General features: G+C 42.0%; 2 protein-coding genes across 2 annotated transcripts in view; one reads left to right on the forward strand and one right to left on the reverse strand.

The window, feature by feature from the left end:
* Positions 1-1,487, reverse strand: part of C2CD3 (C2 domain containing 3 centriole elongation regulator) — a 133,754-nt gene extending 132,267 nt beyond the window's left edge. Inside the window, exon 1 of the mRNA XM_056115984.1 lies at positions 1,292-1,487. Coding sequence (XP_055971959.1) covers positions 1,292-1,346 — 55 coding nt within the window. The 5' untranslated portion in view covers positions 1,347-1,487. The remainder of the gene's footprint in view (positions 1-1,291) is intronic.
* Positions 1,488-1,837: 350 nt separating this feature from the next.
* Positions 1,838-22,092, forward strand: part of PPME1 (protein phosphatase methylesterase 1) — a 53,790-nt gene continuing 33,535 nt past the window's right edge. Inside the window, exons 1-3 of the mRNA XM_056115901.1 lie at positions 1,838-2,013; positions 20,638-20,731; positions 21,359-21,451. Coding sequence (XP_055971876.1) covers positions 1,913-2,013; positions 20,638-20,731; positions 21,359-21,451 — 288 coding nt within the window. The 5' untranslated portion in view covers positions 1,838-1,912. The remainder of the gene's footprint in view (positions 2,014-20,637; positions 20,732-21,358; positions 21,452-22,092) is intronic.

Here is a 22,092-nt window from a genome sequence, read left to right on the forward strand (position 1 = left end):
TCAGGAATTACTCTAGGTGCTTGGGGGGACCATATGGATGCCAGGGATCGAACCTGGGTTGGTCCCATACAACACAAATGCTCTACCCGCAGTACTATTGCTCCGGTCCCCCCCCCCCACTCTCTCTTCGGTACTTATTTTGATTTTCCAATCAACCAAATATGTGCAACTGGATTGACACTTAGGGCAGCAGCAGCAGCACTGAACGCTTCCCGCCTCTCTCCCTCGGTCTCAGAACTCGCCTTGGTTACCTTGAAATCACTTTAATAACATTCATTCCGGGACTCTGGCCTCAGTCCTCAACCCACTATTCGATAGACTCTCACTATTTCTAATACCTTCCTGGCCTATGATTAAAAAAAAAAAAGGTCAATCAATTCAAACTATTTTTGAGAAAAGAGAGATTCAGCGTCCAGTTTCCTGTCTGTCCTGGGCTTCCAGGGCGACACTGCTTTGCCGCACCTAACCCTGCCAGCCTCTCCTGGGGAGCGCGATTCTCCCGGGCCATTCTAACTCCTTGGGGTGCTCTAGATGAGCTCTCCGGTCCTCTCAGGCCCGCGGGTGTCCCTCGGGGCTTCGCGCCCCGGATTGCATTACACAGTGTCACCCTCCCGACTCCTCCTGACTCTCTCCACATTCTGTCTTCCCCAAATCCCTCCCGCAGCCCCTCAGGCTCCGTGACTGTCACACGCCTCGACGACTCCTTTGGGTAACATCTGCTGAGTCCTGCTTGGCGCCACTTCTGGGGGACTCAGGAGACATCACTGCCTTGCCAGAGGGGCACCATCACACTCCCCTCTGCCCACTTCGGTTGCTCCCAGTCCCACGTGAACCGTCGGAGCTACACGGCACAAACTTGACTTCGTTATTTAAAAAAAAAAAAAAAGTAAACAAGACAGAAAGACAACTCCGAGGACGCCAAGCAGGAGCGCTTCCGTGGCTGGCCTTTCGCAACAGGAACGGGTATCGAATGATCGAGCCGGGCTGCTGAAGAGGTTCTCTGTCACTCATACCTCAGCGGGAAAAGGTCCAGGAAAACCCGGCCGGGCTTTTCTGTCCGCTTCCTCCGATCGAGTCCTACCTGCACCCAGGTAACTTTCAGCCCCCAGCCCAGCCCCCCTTTCCCTCCCGTCCAATGGGAGGCCCGATCGCCCTGTGCTCGCGCCTTCGGCTTCCCGGGCTCCCCTCCGTCCTCTTTCTTCCTTCCTTTGTGTGTGTCTGCCGGCGTCGGTCTGCAGCGTTCCTCACCCCCGAGCTGCCCTAAGCCCGACCTCTATTTTCCTCAGGTTACCTCTCTTCCTGCGGCCACGGCCGCCCCCGGGCCCCTGGCTTTTTCGTTGTTTCATGCCGATCCCCAGCTCCTCTTCTCCAACTCAACTGGGTGCCCCGCACCCAAGCCGTGTCCTCCCGCCATCCCGTCCCCCAGGCGCCAGGGTTCCCCGGCAACCGGCGCCGCTGGGCAGCCTGGGAGGCAGGAAGGAGCGGCGCTTCCTTTAACAGACTCGCAGGAGCGGCCGGCGAGAAGGGGAGGCGCCTCGGGGGACACCGGCAAGCCCGGGAAGACTACAACACCCAGGAGGCCTTGCTGCTCACCTCTGCCGGCCCGGCCGGAAGCGCCGGTGGCTGCGCAGGCGCAGAGGGACGGGCCCGCGGAGGACTCCATGGCCCAGAGTGCATTCCTTCGGGCGCCTTTCTCCTTCCGGGGCGGGACGGCGCCGTCGACTCCGTTACCCAACTTCCTTTGTGGAGGACTGTTGCGCACTTCCGGTGGCTGCGCGGCGGGAGCGGGAGGTGGGGCCTGGGGCGCCGGGAGGCTGTGCGCGGTGCTGCCGGGAGCTGGGTTGCTGGCCGCGCCGGGCGTGCGACGACGCGCTTGCTTGCTGGCCCTCTGCGTGCTCGGCCCCTGCCTTCCATGTCGGCGCTCGAGAAGAGCATGCACCTCGGCCGTCTGCCCTCCCGCCCTCCTCTCCCCGGCAGCGGGGGCAGCCAGAGCGGGGCGAAGATGCGCATGGGGTAGGTGCCCCCTCCTCCCGCTCCCGCTCCCGCCGCGCCCCGGCTCCCGGCTCGTGCCCGGGCTGCCGGGGGCTGGCGAGCGGAGCGCGTGTTGGCGGCGGCCTGGGGCCCTTCGTTCCCCGCGGAGGCGGAGAAGGGGAGCACGGAGGAGGCGCCGGGGGATGGGCGTTGGGGGCGGAGGGGGCCGGAGAGACGGGAAGGAGGGATCCCCCGGCGGAGGGAGGGATGGATGGATGGATGGATGGATGGAGGCGGCGGGGAGGGTTGGGGGCTGCAGGAAAGTTGAGGGGAAGGAGGGGACCGACTCGGGGTGGGGGCGGTCGGGGAGGGCTTGGGAACTCGATGTCCTGGAAAACCGAGGGAAGACGCGAGGCTCTTCCTCGGCCCGGCTCGGGCCGGAAGGTTCTAGAGCGCCTTCCCCGGCCTGAAGCCGGTTCCGGGGAGGACGGGGGTGACTCGGGAGCTGGGCAGGCTCGCGGGACCGGCCCCGGGAAAGAGGAGCACCGCCTGATGAGCCCGCGGACCCCGGAACCGGTGGGGGGAGTGGCCGCGCGCTGCCGAGGGCCGGGGCTCGGGGAGGCGGTGTCCGTCCCCCGCTTTCGGCGGCCAGCGGGGTCCCGGGAAGCGACGCATTGGTTTGTTAAGATTCTGGGTTTACAAAGCCCTGAGCCGGACCTTAAAATGTTGCGGGGGAGTCGAACCCATTTCCTGGACCGTGGGGGTCGCGGAGAGATGAGACCTGGGAGTTGGACAGGGCCGGGTCACGACGTGCACTGGACCCAGCGCCGCGACTGCAACGAGCTGGTCACGGGAGCCGGTTGCTGGAAAGCAGGAGCGGGGGAGTGACGAGCCAGGCGGGTTTTTTTGTTGTTGTTGTTGTTGTTGTTTTTTTTTTTGCATGTTGATTTGTGGGATCCCGAGCAGGCAGGATTCTGGAGGGCAGTGACAGGTGTGCAAGTAGTCCAGAATTGGAGAGATGCGTCCATAGGCGTTCTTGGGGAGAGGGTTAGGAAAGAAAAATCTTGGGCTCCGAAGAGGTCCGGTGTACAAAAACTGATTTTCAGGAGGTGGGTTGGGAATTGCACAACCTTGAAAAGTGGGTCCTAGGAATGAAGAGATAGGAGATATCTAGAAATTGGGGCAGAGGGGTGGTGAGAACGGTTGGGGAAACCAGGAAAGGAAAGCTAAGCATAGAATTGGAACCCTAAGGCGCATAGTAGAAAAATGAGTTAACTGGTAAGAAGATTGGTCTGTAGATACGCCATATAAGGTAAAATCTGGTTTGGTTTGGCTTTGAAAACAGAGGTAGGAGTCTCGGTCTATAAATTGAATAAAGAGGATCTGGAAACAGACCGAAAATTCTTTATCCAGAAACATTATCCAGGAGCTGTGAAATTAATGTAACAGTATTATGTATCTTGGTTGGTACCTTAAACCTTAATCTTTTTTATACTAGTACTGATCTTGTAAAAATACTTACATAGATTAGCTGTACTTGGTTTTGATATATTTATTTAGAGCTTAGTGTCATGCTTTGTCAAAGCAAATTCCTGAAGATGAAGAATTGGAGAAAAAATACTAAGGAAGAAAAAAAAGGATTATATATGATGTATTTTGTTTGATTATATACTTTGGTTTTCTTTCTTTGTTCTTTTTCTTTTGTTTTTTTGGGCCACACAGGGAGGTACTCAGGGATCACTCCTGGTGGGATTTAGGACACAGTATGTGATGACCCAGGTTGGCCTCAGCCTTTTCCGCTGTTCTGTATCTCTCTGGCCCCAGGTACTTTGGTTTTCCTAATTTGGGTTAAATGCTTCCAGTAAAATTCTTTAGAATGATGTTTTTTGGTAGTATTGTGAAGAAAAAAGCATGTTAGTGGATTATTTTGGGTCTTGAAGTGATTTACTTTTCTATATTTTTCTTTTCTACTTTATTATGACACAGGCAGGACTCATTTAAGTCAGTGTTAGATAATACAAACATTTCCCCCTAAAATCAGAAACCTGGAAGAGACCTTAAAATGATCTCATCACTATATTCCCGAGGAAACAAACTCAGAATTCTGTATTCTGTAAGATTAACAACTGTGAGGCAGGAGGCAATATGTTCTTTGTAAGTATTAAAACCTTGAAACTTCTATCTTCCTCATACTAAGGCAGCCTAGAAGCTTATTGATAGGATCACCAAAACAAAAGGCTGGGCCAGTGTTCTTTTTTGGATTCATCGTTTATTCTGGCAAATACTAAATGAAAGTGTAAGACCTACCTCAGCCAGTAATATATTGGTTATATAGCTGTGGCTATTATTTTTTTCCTAGGCTGTCCTATCATGGTATATCTTACCTACCTTTTCTTTTTTCTCTTTTTTCTTTTTTTTTTTTAAGCCAAAACAAACTAGATTTTACCTTATACAGCGCATCTATAGATCCTTTCCTGATTTTTCCAACTATTCTTACCACCTCTCTGCCCCACTGCAGAAAGAGTATTTTGACACCGACATACTTGCTTTATGTGTGTTGGTGGGGGGGATTTGTGGGGCACACAACTGTGCTCAGGGATCATAAGCTCCAGGGGTACCTGAATTGGCTCTAGGAAAATTTCACTTTTTTTTTCAATCTTAGTGTATTACGTCTCTGAGACTGTATTCTCTCTCTCTCTCTCTCTCTCTCTCTCTCTCTCTCTCTCTCTCTCTCTCTTTTCACTTTTTTTCTGGGTCACACCCAACAATGCACAGGGGTTACTCCTGGCTCATGCACTCAGGAATCACTCCTGGCGGTGCTCGGGGGACCATATGGGATGCTGGGAATCGAACCCAGGTTGGCCGCGTGCAAGGCAAACACCCTACCCCATGTGCCATTGCTCTAGCCGCAAGACTATTTTCTTACTTTAAAATGGAGGTGCTTTTCTTGCAGGATTCAAACACTGCTTGATATGTAACAGACGGCTAGTAGTTCCTTTTATAAAATAAGATTTGGGCTAGATGATACCTGATCCGCCGGTCTAGTAGTTTTTAGTATCTCTAAGTCAGCTGCTTTAATAATATTACCTTCATTAGTAATGAATATTCCAGATTACTATGACCCCAGAAGCCATCTGGTTGTCTTCCTCTGCTTTAAATGTTGCTAGCGGGTAGTGGGACTTTTTTTTTTTTAAATTATTATTATTAAAGCAGTGTTACCTTCATTTAAATTACTAGCTGCAGTTAAACATCAGTATTTTGCCTCTACTACGACTCCTAGACTAGGGAATTTGTGATGTGCCACTGCTATTGTGCTGCTCATGACTCATCAGTAACTCTTAGTAAGACTTAAAGAGCCTATGTTTGGAGGATCTTCCCAGGAGGGGAGATGCATGTTGAAAGTAGACTATGGACTGAACATGTTTGCCACTCAAAGCCTCTTTTGCAGACCACAACACCCAAAAGGAGAGAGAGAACACAAGGGATCGCCCTGCCACAGAGGCAGGGTGGGATGGGAGGGATGGGGGGTGGGAGGGATACTGGGATCCGTGGTGGTGGAAAATGGGCACTGGTGGAGGGATGGGTATTTGATCATTGTATAATCGAAACCCAAGCACAAAAAATTGTAAATCTACACTGTACCTCATGGTGTTTCACTAATAATAATAATAATAAAAAATTATATTTGAAAAAAAAAAGACTTAAAGAGCCTAGCAGATGTTGGATTTATTGTACCTATTTGGGTTTGAGATATTTTCTTTAAAACATGCGGTTTTTGGTTCTTTTGTTTGTTTTGGGGCCACACTTGGCCATGCTCAGGGAGTACTAGTGTGACCTGGTGCCAGAATCAAACCGTGGTTGGCCCCATGCAAGACAAGCACCTTACCCACTGTCCTGTCCCTCCCAGTCCTGCTTTGTCTTTGGTTTCTTGTTCTCTACATAGGGAAATCTTTTTACTCTCTCACCACTCTTCTCACCTTTTTTTCCTTTTCTTAACAGATCATTATATGGTTTTGTTGATTTTGGTCATTATGTTCTCTGTGGTAATACATTTGTTGGATGTTACATATTCTCAGCACATCCTTTACAGCTGAATAGTCTTCCCTGGGTATGCCACTGATCCCCCTTATTTGTAAATACTGGCTAAATGTAAAACATAATTAATCACCTTAAGACCACAACCTGTGGCTTTTTCGTATACATGGTGTCAGGGATCAAACCTAGGGCCTTATATTTGTAAGGTAGATGCTCTGCCACTGAGCCATCCCCGACCCATTTGTTAGTTGCTGCTTTTTGGGGACGGTTGGGAGGATAGGGGATGGGCCACACATTGTGGTGCTCAGAGCTTACTTCTGGCTCTGAACTATGGAGTCACTATTTGATTATGCTTGGGGGACCATACGCAGTACAGAGAACTAAGGTTGGTTCGAACTGTGTGCAAGGCAGAGTGCCTTACCCAGTCAGTTCTCTATATTCTATCCAACCTGGCGAGCTTCTTAGTAGTAAAAGAATTACTACTTTAATTTCTCTGGGGCCTGGCAGGCTTTTTAATTAAATTTTGACTGAATGAGAAACCCAAATCTTACTCAGCCCCACTCTTAAGAATTCCGTATTTTTCCCCTAGTTCCACTAAGATGACATAACTAAAGTCATATCCCATTCTAAAAGCTGTTTTGTTTCATAAAATGCTGTACTTTATTTCAGCAGCAGCATTTAGGTAAAATGTGTTTTTAGTGCTTACAAATGTCTTATTTTGAGAATTAAAATACTCATGGTTGAAATTAGGTGGAATTATAAAGTTATCGTCTGTTAGTTTTATCAGAACTTGACAGTTCATCGCTTCTTTTTGAATTCACAAACCTGAAAGCAGGTTCGTTAGTGAAAGAACTGAGTATAATTATCAATTATTTTTAGACAAGATGCATTTTGTAGGACTGATTTTTATTTTTGTCTGCTCTTGCTCAATTTATCTTTTACTTTTTAATTCATTTTTATTTTCTTTTGGTTTGGGGGCCACGCCCAGTGGTGCTCAGTGCTTCCTCTGGCTTTGTGCTCATAGATCACTCCTGATGGTGCTTGGGGGCCATATGTTATGATTGGTAGGCTGCGTGCAAGGCAAGCGTATTACCCACTCTGCTATCTGTCTGGCCACTCTGTTATGTTATTTATTTATTTTGGTTTTGGGGCCACACCTGGCAGTGCTCAGGGACTATTACTGGCTCTACAGTCAGGAATAACTCCCAGCAGTACTCGGAGGACCGTATGGGATGAATCTGGGTCAGACACCTGCAAAGCAAACACCCCGCTCTCTGTACTGTGTCTCTGGCGCCTCTTTTTATTTTATTTTATTTATTTATTTTTTCTTTTTTGCTTTTTGAGTCACACCCGGCAATGCACAGGGGTTACTCCTGGCTCATGCACTCAGGAACCACTCTGGTGGTGCTCGGAGGACCATATAGGACACTGGAAATCGAACCCGGGTTGGCCGTATGCAATGCAAACACCCTCCCTGCTGTGCTATTGCGCCAGCCCCTGGCACCTCTTTTTATATCAGAGTGAAGACTATTTTCAAGCAGATAGTACCTATTCTTTGGTATCTACCAAGTGAGGAAACAGAGCAAACAATCTACAATTAAAGGCTAGCATTTGGGGCCAGAGTGATAATATAGTAGGTAGGGCACTTGCCTAGCCCATAGCCAACCTGGTGTTCCATATGGTCTTAAGCGCGCCACCAGGAGTTATTCCTGAATACAGAGCCAGGCGTAATCCCTGAGGACCACGAGGTGTGTCCCCAAAGGCCCCATTTCCCCCTCAAAATGCTAGCATTAGAAGCCTTCTATAATGATATCCTAGGCATTGTCAGTACCCTTTATGTTTCTTGCACTTAAAAATACCAAGTTAATTTTCTTCCAGTGACTCCATTTCACTTCTTTACATCCTCCAAACCCTTATTTTATTTTTTAATACATAGAGACTATATCTAGTGGTGCTGAGGTGATGCTTAACCTAGTGTTTGATAGGGATCAAACTTGGCTTCACACATGCTACGCTCATGCCTTATCGCTTGAACCATCTCCCTTGCCCCCCCCACTCATCCTTTAAACATATGATGCTCTTTCAGACTTTTGTAAGGTTATTCGTTCTGTCTCTTCTTTGATCATCAGTCATTTCTATGCACCAGTTACTATGCCTTGTGACTTATATTTGCATTTTAAAATTGCATCAAATTCTCAGATTTATCTTTGGCAGTTTTAATGCTAATCGAAAATTGTAATTACCATAATTAATTACTATCATTGGTGTTTAATGATAATTTTTTTTGTTTCCTCAATAAAATGAGAGGTTTCAGAACATAGGTACCATTAAAAAAAACTTGTGTGTGTTTTCTACAGTAGTACACAATTAAGTATTTTTATAGGATTTGACTTACTGGATAAGTGATATACAACATTCATTGAAAATGAGATCCTGAAGTCTTTGCTCACCATCTGACTTGAACTGATTTTTTCATTTTCTATCCTTTTGTAGTACCTTAGTGTTTATACCAGAGATGATTGACTCAGAAGTTCAGCTAACATTTGATGAATGCCTGATACTCAGATTCAGTAAATGCATGGCAGTTTTTTTTTCTCTAGCAGTTCAGAATCGTTCACTCTGAATTTAGTAGAGCAGTAAATGGGTGGGAAGAGCCATACACCTGTTGTCTAAAAGTGAGATTTTTAATTTTTACTTTTGAGCCACACCTGGCAATGCTCAGAGCTTATTCCTAGCTCTGAGCTCGGGTCACTCCCAGTCACCTCTGGGAAACATATGGGGTGCCAGAACCTGGGTTGCTCTGTATTCAATCTCTGCACCAATAAATTTAATTTTATTATTAGTGCAGAGAGTAAATATAGGGCATGCAGTGTAAAAATCTCTCTTCTAAGGGCTGTGGTGATAGTATAGTGGGTAAACTGAGTCACTGTCACTGTCACTGCCCTCCTGTTGTTCATCGATTTGCTCGAGCGGGCCCAGTAACGTCTCCATTGGAGACTTTGTTGTTACTGTGTTTGGCATATCGAATACGTCACGGGTAGCTTGCCAGGCTCTGCCGTGTGGGGTAAACTGAGTATTTAGAATATAAATGAGCATGTACCTGTTTATATTCTTCTGTGACTGTTTATTTTTGGTTTTGGGGGTACACTTGATGGTGCTAAGGGCTTACTCCTGTTTTTCTGCTCAGGAATTGCTCCTGGTGGGGCTCAGTGGTCTGTTTGAGATTTTGGGGATCAAACCCAGGTCGGTCACATGCAAGGCAATTGCCTTACCCACTGTACTATCACTCTGGCCCTTGTGACTGTATCCCACTATCTTTATTAAAGCATATTATAGGGAGTGGACTGAGTACAGCGGGCAGAGCACTTACCTTGTACATGGTTGACTTGAGTTTGATCTCTGGTACCCTCTATAGTTCTCCAAGCCCTGCCAGGAGTGATTCCATAGTTAGAGCCAGGAATAAGCCCTGGGCACCTCGGGTATTACCCAAAACCAAAATTACAGGCTGTGAGGATTAAAATGAAGATAGTTATTATAAAGTGCCTAGCATATGCATTATTTCATATTTTACATTAAATCTTTTTCTTATTATGAGACCCATAGCTCAGGGGTGTGCTGATGAGTCTGTGGCATATACACCTGCCTTGCTGACCTGGGACTTTGAATGTGATCCCAAATGTGCTCACGATCACTTAACGAGATCCTAGCAGCTCTCGTGTCTGGCATCTACAGCAGAGTGTACAGCCAGTGTGTGACCCCTTTAGTGATGAGCAATGCAGTGGGAAGCATTGCAGCTGAAAATGTATGAGCACTGTGATCAAGGCTGAGATCCCTGTGAGTACCACAGCTAAAGTATCTGACTCCTGCGTGCACCATAGAATGTACGTAGACGTTACAGCTTAAGAGTACAGCCGTTGGTGAGCATGTGTGCAAGCATCCCAACTATGTATGTGGCCTCCAGTGAGCACCACAGCCAGGTGTGTCAGTACCACAGAGGTATATGTGCAACTCTTGTCATCACAACAGCAGCCCCAGCAGAAACAAATTTTAAAATAAAAAACTTTTAAGATAAAAATTAAAACAAGAACATTTAAATAAAACAACCTTTTTTTCAAAATATGTTTAAATTTGGGCTGGGGACGTAGACCAACAACTGGGAGTGGCACCAGGGGCCCCTACACACTACTGGAGAGGTCCCCCAATATTTTTTTAAAGGAAAAAAATCAAAGTCATCCAGAGTGAGACTACTTTAAGCTGCTTTTCAATAGGAAATTTTTTTTGTGTGTGTGTGTGCATTATAGCTAAGTAGATAGAGAGGTGGAGCTACCCAGAGAATATTTAGTAGTACATTTAGTAAGGAGAAATGTGCATCAGTTTTCCAGCAGCTTTACAAAATTTTGAAATGTAAAACCATTTTTAAGTTGGAGAATCTCTTGTAGTAGCTTCTCATTTCAATGTTGGGAAATAGTAATCTTTCATTCATGATTAGATTTGTATTTTCTCTTCCCTTTTCAGTCATTATTTAATAAGGATGATACTTTAAAATTTGTGTCATTTGATTCAACAAAATCTTCACTCTAGACATCTTTGTGAATTTTTTCCTGACTTGATTCATCAAAATTGCCCCAAACAAGATTGAGTGTTCCATGTATGAGCTGTCATAGTATGTAAGGTTTGCTTTTGTCATAGCTGTGATATACAGTGAGTTTACTTGACTGTTTTCTCCTGAACATGAGCAAGAACCTAATTTTATCAGTAGGAATTTCTGCCCAGCTGATTTCCCTAGTGCCCAGAAAATGCTTTGGGGCCTGACATACAGGGCATTTTTAAAGGTCTTTTTAATAGAATTGGAATTAAATATTAAATTAGGAGCTAATATAAAGTTGTACAGGAAAGGGACTCATAAGTGGCCCTATGGATATTTGCTTTTTGCTCATGAATTATTTTCCTTTCCTTTTTTTTTTTTTTTTTGGCTCTTTCGGGTCACACCTAGCGATGCACAGGAGTTGCTTCTGGCTCTGCATTCAGGAATCACTCCTGGCGGTGCTCAGGGGACCTTATGGGATTCTGAGGATTGAACCCAGGTTGGCCGCGTACAAGGCAAATGCCCTACTCTGCTGTACTATCCCTCCAGCCCTGAAATTTTTCTTTTGTTTGTTTGTTTTAACAGATTACTATGGCATTTAGTTCAGTCTGGATAGGGAGTTTCTATGACTTTTGACATTGAAATAATACTTTATTAGACTTCTTCATAGATTCCATTTGCTTTTAAATACTGATGCCATACACGGCAGAGTCTGGCAAACTCCCCGTGGCGTACCCAATATGCCAAATACCAGTAACAATGATGGGTCTCATTCTCCTAAAGAGCCTTGAGTATAATCTCAGGGCTAGGATGAAGGAGACGTTACTGGCGAGGCAATCAACGAATAACAGGATGGTCGTGATTCGTGACTGATGCCAAACCTGTTTTCTTGTTTCCTTTTGTGGCACAGTATAAATAGTAGCTTTCATGTTTTGTTTGCTGAGTATGGCCATATACAGCAACACATAAAAAAGCCTTGTATTGTTTCCTTTCTTGCTTTCATTCTGATGAGTGAGGCCAGATCATTTAAGTGAAGTTATCATTGCTTCTATTTTCTCTTTAATTTTAGAAGATGTGGGAAAAAGAAGTTACCATGTCGGTATGTTGGATGAACGGTGGAATAGGATAGAGCAGAATTCTGTATTATTAGAGTTATAAAATTACTGTCTTCCTCTGCTGCATCAGCATATTTGTTCATCCACTTAAAGCGAGGTATATTTTTGTGTGATTTGACTCAGCAACTTGAATGATCCTGTGGATTAAGTATCTTATCTGAAAGTGGTTTTAAGTGAGGTAAGGTTTCATTTATTTGCATGCAACCAAATAATAGACTAAGTCTTCAGTATTCTGTTTCTTTACTCAGTACTCTTGTGAAATGCTACTATATTCATTTTGAGAATGTTAACAGTCTTCTGAAAAGTCAACAGAAAAGTAAAAAGAATAAGTTTTTTTTTAAAGCATGTGATAAGTAAGTACTTTATAAGTTGTAGCTCTTTTTTTTTTTTTAGGTCTAAAAAGGACTTCATTTATTTTTTTAATTTTTATTAGTGAGACACCATGAGGTACAGTTGTAGACTTACAAATTTTTGTGCTTTTAAAAAGATTTCTAATCTCCGGATACGGAAGGCAGTCAGAGACACTTAGATATTGTCTTTGATTCTTTCTTTTCACTCCTCCCTCTGCTCGACAGTTGTGCTTACAATTAGTTGTAAACCTGACTTAGTCTCCATAATATATCGAACTCCCATCAGTTATTTTCTCTACAGCAGCAACTGATTTTCCAGTTCTTCATGGGGATTTTGGTATGTTTGTTACTAGCTTCGGTGATTTCTAGAATGGGAAGTCGTTTGTTTTGAGGCTAATATTGAAAGCTAACATAGAAGCAGCCCTGAGCACATGATTCTAGCTCAGCTCCTTTTTTGTGGAAGAGTTATTTAACCTCTGTTGGACCGAGTTTTTTTCCCCCCGTCATTTGTAAAACAGGGATAATACGTTCAAGAGAATTTTGTAGAAATTACTTCATGTCTTTACCTCTGGTCTGTCTTCTCCCCAAGTCCAGTAAGTTTATTTGGTAAAGAAGAATAACTCCAGAGTACAAGAGAATAGATCACTTTCGAGATTTAGGAAAACAAGTTGAAGAAATATTAGCTTACGACCAAACATAAGCAAAATCAGAAGTATCTGCAGAAGGACATTGAAATTCAAAAAGTGGGAGACTGAAGTGTGCTTTCTAGAGTTGAATGAAACATTTGAAGGATAAAATTCCACATAAACTATCGAGTAGAAATATTTGTTGATGTTAAGATATCTTAATATTTAAGAAATGGAACCTTAATGTAGGAGTAAGTTTTCATTGAGTTTCAAACACTTGAAATTCTACTATTTGTCCTAAAAATCAAAATTATACTTGCAAGTGTTGATTATAGAACTTGTAGGAAAATTACAAAGAAAATAAATATAATTGTTACCATAATTTAATCATATTTTATTGTATTTTCTTTAATATTTATTGCATATGTTTATAGTAAAATACTGTATATATACATTCTGAATTTTAAAAATTATTTTAAAGACTTACAAAATTATTGATAATACACCATTCCCACCACCAGTGTCAACTTCCCTCCACCAGTTTTCCCATATTCCTTCCCCCTCCACCCCACATCTGCCTGCCTGCACTGGCCCTTTCCTTCTCTGTCCCTTTCCTCCCTCAGCTTCTTGGCCCTTGGATGAGGGTTAAGAGTGATCCAGGCATCCCCCTTTACTGCAATACGTTTCATCATCCAGTTACTCTCTGCACCACAGATAGTGAAATCATCCTGTATTTGTCTTTTTACTTCTCGCTCGCTTCACTCAATATGATATCTTCCAAGTTTGCGTTATTTCATTATTCCTGGCAGCTACGTAATATTCTGAGGTGTGTGTGTGTGTGCGCACGCGCATATGCCACATCTTCATAGTCCATCTGTTGTTGGACTCCTTGGTTGATTCCAATATCTTAGCTGTTGTACTACGTGCAGCAATGAATAATGATGTGCTTATGTCCTTATGAATGACTTCTTTATTTTATTTTATTTTTTGTCCTGGGGGTGGATGCCCAAAAGTGGTATTGCTGGGTTATATGTCACCTCAAGTTTTGAGGACTCTCCATAGTGCTTCCACAGGGATTGAACCAGGCAACATTCCCACCACCAGTGGATGATAGTTCCTTTTTTTTTAAATCACTTTGCCACCAACACAGATTATTTCCATTATTTTTGAAATCTGCCCTTATCATTGGTGTGAGATATCTCATTGTTACCTTGATTTGAATTTCCCCAATGATAAGTGATACAGAGCACTTTTTGATGTGTCTGCTGGCCATACCTCTCTCCCTGAGAAGTGTCTGTTCATTTCCTCTCCCCAAGATTTGACAGGGGTTTTGAATTTTTTTATTGATCTTTGTTAGGATTTTATAGATCCTGGATATCAGCCCTTTATCTGATGCACTGAATGTGAATATTTTTCCCATTTAGTGAGCTTTCAGTTTTCGCTTGTGTTCTTTTGCTGTGCAGAAACTCTCTAATTTGATGTAGTCCCATTTATTTTTTATTATGTTGCCTTTGCCAGCAGTATCATATTGAATACAATTTTGAGGTCGAAATCTTGGAGCACTCTGCCTATATTTTCCTCAGTGTACATTATACTTTCTGGTAGGATCTCAAGGTTTTTGATGCACTTCAAATTGATTTTTGTGTAAGGTGTGAGATAGGAATCCAGCTTTAATTTCTGACACATAGTTATGCAATTTTCCCCCGCACCATTTGTTGAAGAGGCTATCTTTACTCCATTTCATGTTCTAAGCTTTATTGAAAATTAACTGTCCATATATATGTGGGTTTTTTTCCCTGTGGTATTTGATTCTGACCTATTGATCAGAGAGTTTATCTTTAACCCAGTATTATGCAGTTTTGATCACTATAGCTTTGTAATACAGTTTCCAAATTAGGTAATGAGATACCTTCCAAATTCGTTTTTTTTTTCCTTTTTCAGTATCTTTGGCTATTTGTGGTCCCTTCTGATTTCATACAAACTTTATTACTGACTTTTCTAGGTCCTTAATATCATCTGAATTTGGAGGAGGATTACATTGAATCTCTATGATAGCTTAGGTTGGAATATCAATACTGATTGTATTTTTGACAATACTGATACTTCCAATTCATGAGCATGAACTATTTTTCCATTTTCTTTTATATTTTTCTTAAATGATTTAGAGTTTTTATGATAAAGATCTCATCTCATATCTTTTATTGATTCATCACTTAATCACTTAATCCCCGTTATTCATCGATTTATTCGAGCGGGTGCCAGTAACGTCTCCATTCATCCCGGTTGCGTGCTAGCGTAGCCCAATGGTATCTGTTCGTTTTAGGAACATGTAGAGCCTCAAACCGATCATTTAGGGTCTTGACGAAGAAGTCTGACCATCTTATAGGTGGGCGTCCACGTGATCTTTTGATGTCTCGTGGAATCCAATCAGTAATGGCTCTAGTCCAGCGGTTGTCTGTAAACCTCATTACGTGTCCAGCCCATCTGATTTTTGATGTCTTGGCAAATGAGACAGCGTCCCTGATTCTTGAGCGTTGACGAAGATCAGAACTCCGTATTCTATCTCTCATTTGAGTGAATAGTGATATTCCAAGCATAGTTCTTTCGATTCCTCTTTGAGAGACCCGAATAGTGTTCTCATCCTGTTTTCGTAGGGTCCAGGTCTCTGAGGCATATGTTAATGCAGGAAGAATAGTGGAATCAAAGAGATGTGCTCGTAGCTGGAGGTTCTTTGTCCTTTTAGTTATTTCTTCAATGCTCTTGAAGGCATTCCAAGCCGCTCTCTTCCTCCTGCGCAACTCAGGTGCCAGGTCATTCATCATGTTGATTTCTCGACCTAGGTATATATAACTGTTGCATTCGGAGATGGTGGTTCCATTGAGAGCGAATGGAGCGTCAGGAACAAGGCTGTTTCTCATAAACATTGTCTTCGCAAGATTCAGCTGTAGTCCGACCTTTCCACATTCATATTGATTCATATATTCTTTTATTTTTTTGGTCACACCCAGCAATTTTCAGGGGTTACTCCTGGCTCTGCACTCAGGAATTACTCCTGGCGGGGCATGGGGGGGAACCATATGGGATGCCGGGGATCAAACCCGGATTTACATGCAAAGCAAATGCCCTACCCTCTGTACTATCACTCCGCCCCCGATTCATATATTCTTTTTTGTTTTGTTTTGTTTTTTGGATCACACCCGGCGATGCACAGGGGTTATTCCTGGCTCTGCACTCAGGAATTACTCCTGGCGGTGCTTGGGGGACCATATGGGATGCTGGAAATCTGGGTCGGCCACATGCAAGGCAAACTCCCTACCCGCTGTGCTATCGCCCCAGCCTGATTCATATATTTTTGATGCTTTTGTATGCTATTTAAATGAGACTGACACCTTGATCACTTTCTCCTCTGACTAATTCTTTGTATATAAGAATGCAACTGATTTTTGTGTATTGATCTTATAGCCAGTGACTTTGCTGTATAGTTTATTGTTCCTAGGAGATATTTTTGTGGACTTTTTAGGGTCTTCTATGTCTATTATGTTATCTGCAGATAATGATAATTTGATTTCTTTTCCAGTTTGATTTGTTTTTCTTGCGTTGTTATGATAGCCAGGACTTCTAATTCTATATTAAATGAAAGTGGAGACAATGGACATCCTCGCTTTGTACCTGATCTTAGACGTATTGCTTTTAGTTTTTTACCATTAAGAATGATACTGGCTGTGGGCTTGTTGTAGATGCCTTTCCTATCTTAAAGATTCCTTCCATGCCTATTTTGTTGAGTGTTTTCCAACTTTTGACTTTTGAGTTCTGTGTTTGCTCTGACTTCATATATGTTTCTTGCAGGTAGCAGAATGTTGTGTTCAGTATTTTAATTCATTTTTCTAATTCTGTGTCTCTTAATTGGTGCATTTAGCCTGTTGATACTGAAAGAGATTATTGTCACAAGAGTTTTGTGCAGTCTTTCTGTAGGAGGTTGGCATGTTTGTGGGAGTCATCCTTTCTTAAAGTAGTCCCTTTAGTTCTTGTAAAGATGGTTTTGAATCTATGAAGTTTCTGAGTTATTTTTATCTGCAAAGTTGTGCATCCTTCCTTCAAATCTGAAGGAGTGTCTGGCTATGCAACGTATTCTTGGTCAGTTGTTCATTTCACTTTTTGAGTTTTTGTTTTTTATATCACACTGTCTTCTGTTCCCTAGGACTTTGTTTGGTAAATCTGCTATAAATCTTAAGGATAGTCCATTGTATTTAGTTTCCTTCTTTGATCTTGCTCTTTCAATATTCTATCTTTATGATTTTCATCATTCTGATTAGGATGTCTCTTTGTACCACTTGTAGCTGGTACCCTCTGGGCCTCCTGGACATGCACTCTCTCCAGCTCTGATATTCTCTCAGCAAGATGTCTTTGACTGTTGTTTCTTCATCAAGGTTACAGGCAAAAATAAAGCAACAGGATGAAAACAGGGTATAAGTGAAGGTACACATTCCTGTGTATTCTCGAATTGTTTATGCTTGCTCCTTCATGGGCTTTTTTTTTTTTTTTTAACTAAGACATGCTTTCCCCGGCCACCTCATTTCCTATTGCAATTCGTACCATCCTGATTGTCATTGTCCTTCTTCCTGGTTTAATTTTTCTTCATGGCTTTTGTTGCTGTCTGACTTTACAGAGTATAAATACCTTTTAAAAAAAGGAGTGGGATGGCTGGAGCAATAGCACAGCAGGTAGGGCATTTGCCTTGACGTAGCCAACCTGGATGCAATTCCCAGCATCCCATATGATCCCCTGAGCGTAATTTTTGGGTGTGACCCAAAAAGCAAAAAAAAAATTTAAAAAAGGTGGGGTAGGGTGACTTCGGTTCGCTGTACTATTTCTAGTGCCTAAAATAATATCTTGTAGGTGTTTAATAAATATTTGTTGTGTGAGTGAATCACTGAGGCTGTTCAGCTCCTTTTATAGAAGGCAAAGCACCTAGTCTCACATTCTAGGCAGGCAGTTGGAGGGTTTTTCTATGAATAGATCCTGACCTGAGAACAGACATGGATATATTGATATTTAGGGAACACACCTAATTGAAAGATTGGGCCTTGGACCAGGATAGGGCGCAAGTGAGAGTGCCTACTTTGTGTCTGTGATCAGACCTTTTGTTTGATCTCTAGTACCACATTCCTCTTCCAGCACTGCCAAGTGTGCTTTCGGTGGCTCCTGAGCACTGCTGGAAGTAACATAACAATAACAAAAATGAAAGGCTAGTCAGCAACACTAGTCAACGCTAGTCAACAAATTCCACACTTAGCAAAATCATCAGACATCCAGAGAAAGTCTCTAAAAACAAGAGAAATAAACAAAACACACAGTAAGGGGCCAGAGCTATAGTACAGGGGGTGGGTTGCTTGCCTGACCTGGATTTAATCCCTGGCTCCCCACTGTGGTTCTCCAGCACCACCAGGAATAATTCCTGAGTAAGAAGTTAGGAGTAACCCCTGAGCATTGTAGGGTGTGGCCTCCAAACCAAAACCACATAAACCCCAAAAAACTAAATATATATATAAATCAAAAAGAAAATCATAAAAAAAACAGCTTGTCAAAAGACATGGGACAATACAACATCTGTGAAACAAGAACAGGATGCATTTCATACTGAAACAGATCCTCGTTTCAGAGAACAAGCAATAACTTGGGGATGAAAACATGTTACAGATGAAGAGCTGGAGAGATAGCATAGAGAGTTAGGCACTTGCCATGTGCGAACTGACTCTAGTTTAATTCCCAGCACTGTATGTGGTTCCCTGAGCACCACCAGGAGTAAGCCCTGAGCATCACAACCCATCAGTGACTTGAAAAACAGACAAAAATATTTAAAATATCAACAGCAATACCTTAATTAGAAGATATAGATAGGAAAAATATATATAGTATATATGTATAGATAGAAGTAATAGAAAACTACCTTATATTTTGGGGTAGAATATTTGTGTTCTTTATACATTCAAAATCAGATAAATCTCTTATCAATCTATGATTTGCAAGTCTGTTCCATGGTTAGTTTTCATGGTTTCCATGCTGCCCTTTAAAAGTACCAAGCTAAGTACTTTATGCACATGACTGTTCATACAGCCCACAGGTACCCTGCTCAGAATACAATTGATGAACAAGTGGAAAATTTTCTTGCTTTAAGGATTCTCATATAATAGAAAATTAGGTGGAGTGACTGGTGAATAACAAATACAAGAACAGACTAACTTTAGAAAATGATTAGTTCTGTGCTAAAAATAGAACAAGGCATTAGGCTGGGGAGATGACTCAAAGGGCTGGAGTATGGTTTTGTCGATGGGAGCACCAGGTTCAGTCCCTGGCACCTCATCGTCCCCTGAGTACCACTGAGAGTAGTCAGGGAGCTTGCAATGTGTGGCCCAGAAAACAAAAACAAAAATAAAAGAGGCCAATTTGAGAGCTGCCAAGAGATACAAGGGCTACTTAAAACCCTGATAAACAGTTCTCATAAAATTGAGCTTTCTGCCATGAAGAAACTCAGGCTTAGTACAGTAAGTACCCAAGGCAGAACTGGAGTATGAAAACAAATCTTTAATGGTATCAAATGGAAAATTTAAAATCCAGAAAATATTCAAGATTCAGTATCTTCCTTTTCTACGTATCAAAAAATTTGCTGTTTCTGTTAGAAATAGCTACAGTCAAGCCATTGTTCAGCGGTTCTAATTTAAGAATCTTAGGTGAGTTTTGTTTAAGCCAGTGGAAGTCTGTCATAATAGATATGTAAACATTTTTCTAGAGTGACTTGGCCCATAGCTCTTAACCAGAATATGAATAGCTTTGATGATAATAGCAAAGATCTCTAAAAAGTCACCTGAATCACATGGCTGTATTTCCTTTGTTTTTCACAGCACCGTTTGGTTCTCTCAATGCCAGATTTCCTCTGCTAGTGGGAGGTGGGAAGAAAATATGTTTATTTTGTTAGATTTGAAATCAGCTGTACTCAGAATCACTCCTGGCAGGACTTGGGGAACCATATTGGATGTCAGGTATTGAATCTGGGTTGGCTGCACGTAAGGCGTCTTACCCACTGTACTAATGTTCCAGTCCTGACTTTTTTTTCTGTTTTTGCTTTTAAGTCATTTCCATAACTGACAAAGTGCCTGTTTCACATGCATGAAGTCCTAGATTCAATCACTGGCATCCTTATAGAAATAAAGAAAATAATTTTATATTTTTAAACGACGTATGGGTCAAAAACAAAAGATCAAAATACAGTAAAAAACTGATCTCATGTCTCCAGTTTATAGCTCTACCCCCATATATCATGTTATCAATATCTTTCCAAAGATATTCAAAATAGTTACACAATTATATATATTCCCCCTTTTCACCCAAAATTGGTAGATTACATAACACTTTTATTTATTTAGCAGTGTATCTTAACAGTAAATAATTTTATTCAGTTAGTTTTCTTTTTTTCAACTAAATGGTACAGTTCTATGAACTACAGTTTAATCCATTACTTTTGGATATTTCAGTTATTTTTCAAATTTTCACTTGTACTGCATTTGGTAGGTAATTTTACTTCAGTGTGAATATATCTTCATAATCATTCCTAGAAGTTTCAGTAAAGTTCAATTGATATTTCTCCTTTGCCTTCTAATGAAGATATCTATTGATTGCTTGGGAAGTGACAAACTTTTGTGAAAAAATGGAGGAATTATATGTCACATAAAACTTAGTGCTCAAAAATAAAACAGTAATGATACAGAGTTGGTTGAGGGGACAGGAATGAGTTTATCACTAAGAACAAAGAAAACTAGTAGCTTTGGGGTATATCTTTGCATGGAATTTTTTTGTAATTGAAATATAATATTGAATTTACAGTGTAAGACTTTTATATTAAGCATTTACTGACCATGATTTTATTTTTTTACCTGAAATCTTTTTCTCTTTTTCCTTAGCCCTGGAAGAAAGCGGGACTTCTCTCCTGTTTCTTGGAGTCAGTACTTTGAGTCCATGGAAGATGTAGAAGTAGAGAATGAAACTGGCAAGGATATATCCTTTGCAAAAATTGACTTATTTTTAGTAAGCAAATGTGTAAGTTAGATGTATCTTTTTTGGGGGGGGAGGGGGATTCCTGGCTCTGCACTCAGGAATTACTCCTGGCAGTGCTCGGGGGACATGGGATGCTGGAGATTGAACCTGGGTCGACCGTGTCCCGCTGTGCTGTTGCTCCAGCCCCAGAAGATATATTTATTCCTGTTGCTTGTTTCATTTTGTATCTCCTGCATATACAGCATGGAATATTCCTGTAAATTTATGTGATTTCTCTTACTTGGCTTCCAGGAAAGGGATTAAGATTTAAAGTCATGAAATTATTTCTTCATCGCAGAAAGGTTTCATGGGTTTCCTGAGGCAAATTTTTTCAGAGGGAATGTGGGTTTAGCATCTAGAAACTAGAAATCATAACTCTTTCATTAAGGGAATGGGATTTCTCCCACACCCCCTTGGTAAAAATGGTCATACTTGCTCCATGAAACAGTCTTGATATCTCAGAAACTTGTTTAATTAAATTGTCTTTTTTAAATTTGAAAAATATGTATTCTTACTAGCTTTATTATGACTAAATAATCAGAAACGTCAGTGAACATACGTTTAGAGATTCTCTTTAACTATTCATACACTTTTCGAGTTTATAAAAGTGGTTCGGAGGGTCCAGTCCTACTGCTTCTGCATGGAGGAGGTCATTCTGCCCTTTCCTGGGCTGTGTTCACGGTAAGAGGGCGATGGTGGAATTTGATAGCAATTCAATCATAGTTTACTTCTGAATATGACTAGAGTACCTTTCCTCTGTGTTCACAGTGACGTGATGTTTCAAGGATCGGAATATGAACTTCCGTAGAGCTTCCTTACTGGGGTGGGCTTTAGTTCATGAATCTTCAAACAGTTTATAAAATTTTCTGTATAAATGTGCATTGGAATGAAGGAGATGGAGTGATGCCTTTCCAAAGTGTGGGTCTGAAGGAAGGGTCAAGGCTATAGAATAAAAGTAATTTATTACACATATTACTGAGATCATTTTAAATTTACTACTATAATCTTAGTAATTTTTATACTTAAATAATTTTTAGTTATTTTACCCCAGTCTTATTTGCTATTTCCTCTCTTTTTTGGGGGAGGAGGGGTTTGGGTTTTTGGGTCATACCCAGCAATGCACAGGGGTTACTCCTGGCTCTGCACTCTGGAATTACTCCTGGCAGTGCTGGAGACCATATGGGATGCTGGGAATCAAACCCGGGTTGGCTGCGTGCAAGGCAAATGCCCTACCCACTGTGGTATCACTCCAGCCCCTATTTTTTTTCTTTTAAGACACAACTAAGATTTTCTCATAAGTGCCATACCCTTTCATATTTCTA

This window comes from Sorex fumeus, unplaced genomic scaffold (assembly GCF_029834395.1).
Source record: "Sorex fumeus unplaced genomic scaffold, SorFum_2.1 ptg000030l, whole genome shotgun sequence".
NCBI lineage: Eukaryota > Metazoa > Chordata > Mammalia > Eulipotyphla > Soricidae > Sorex > Sorex fumeus.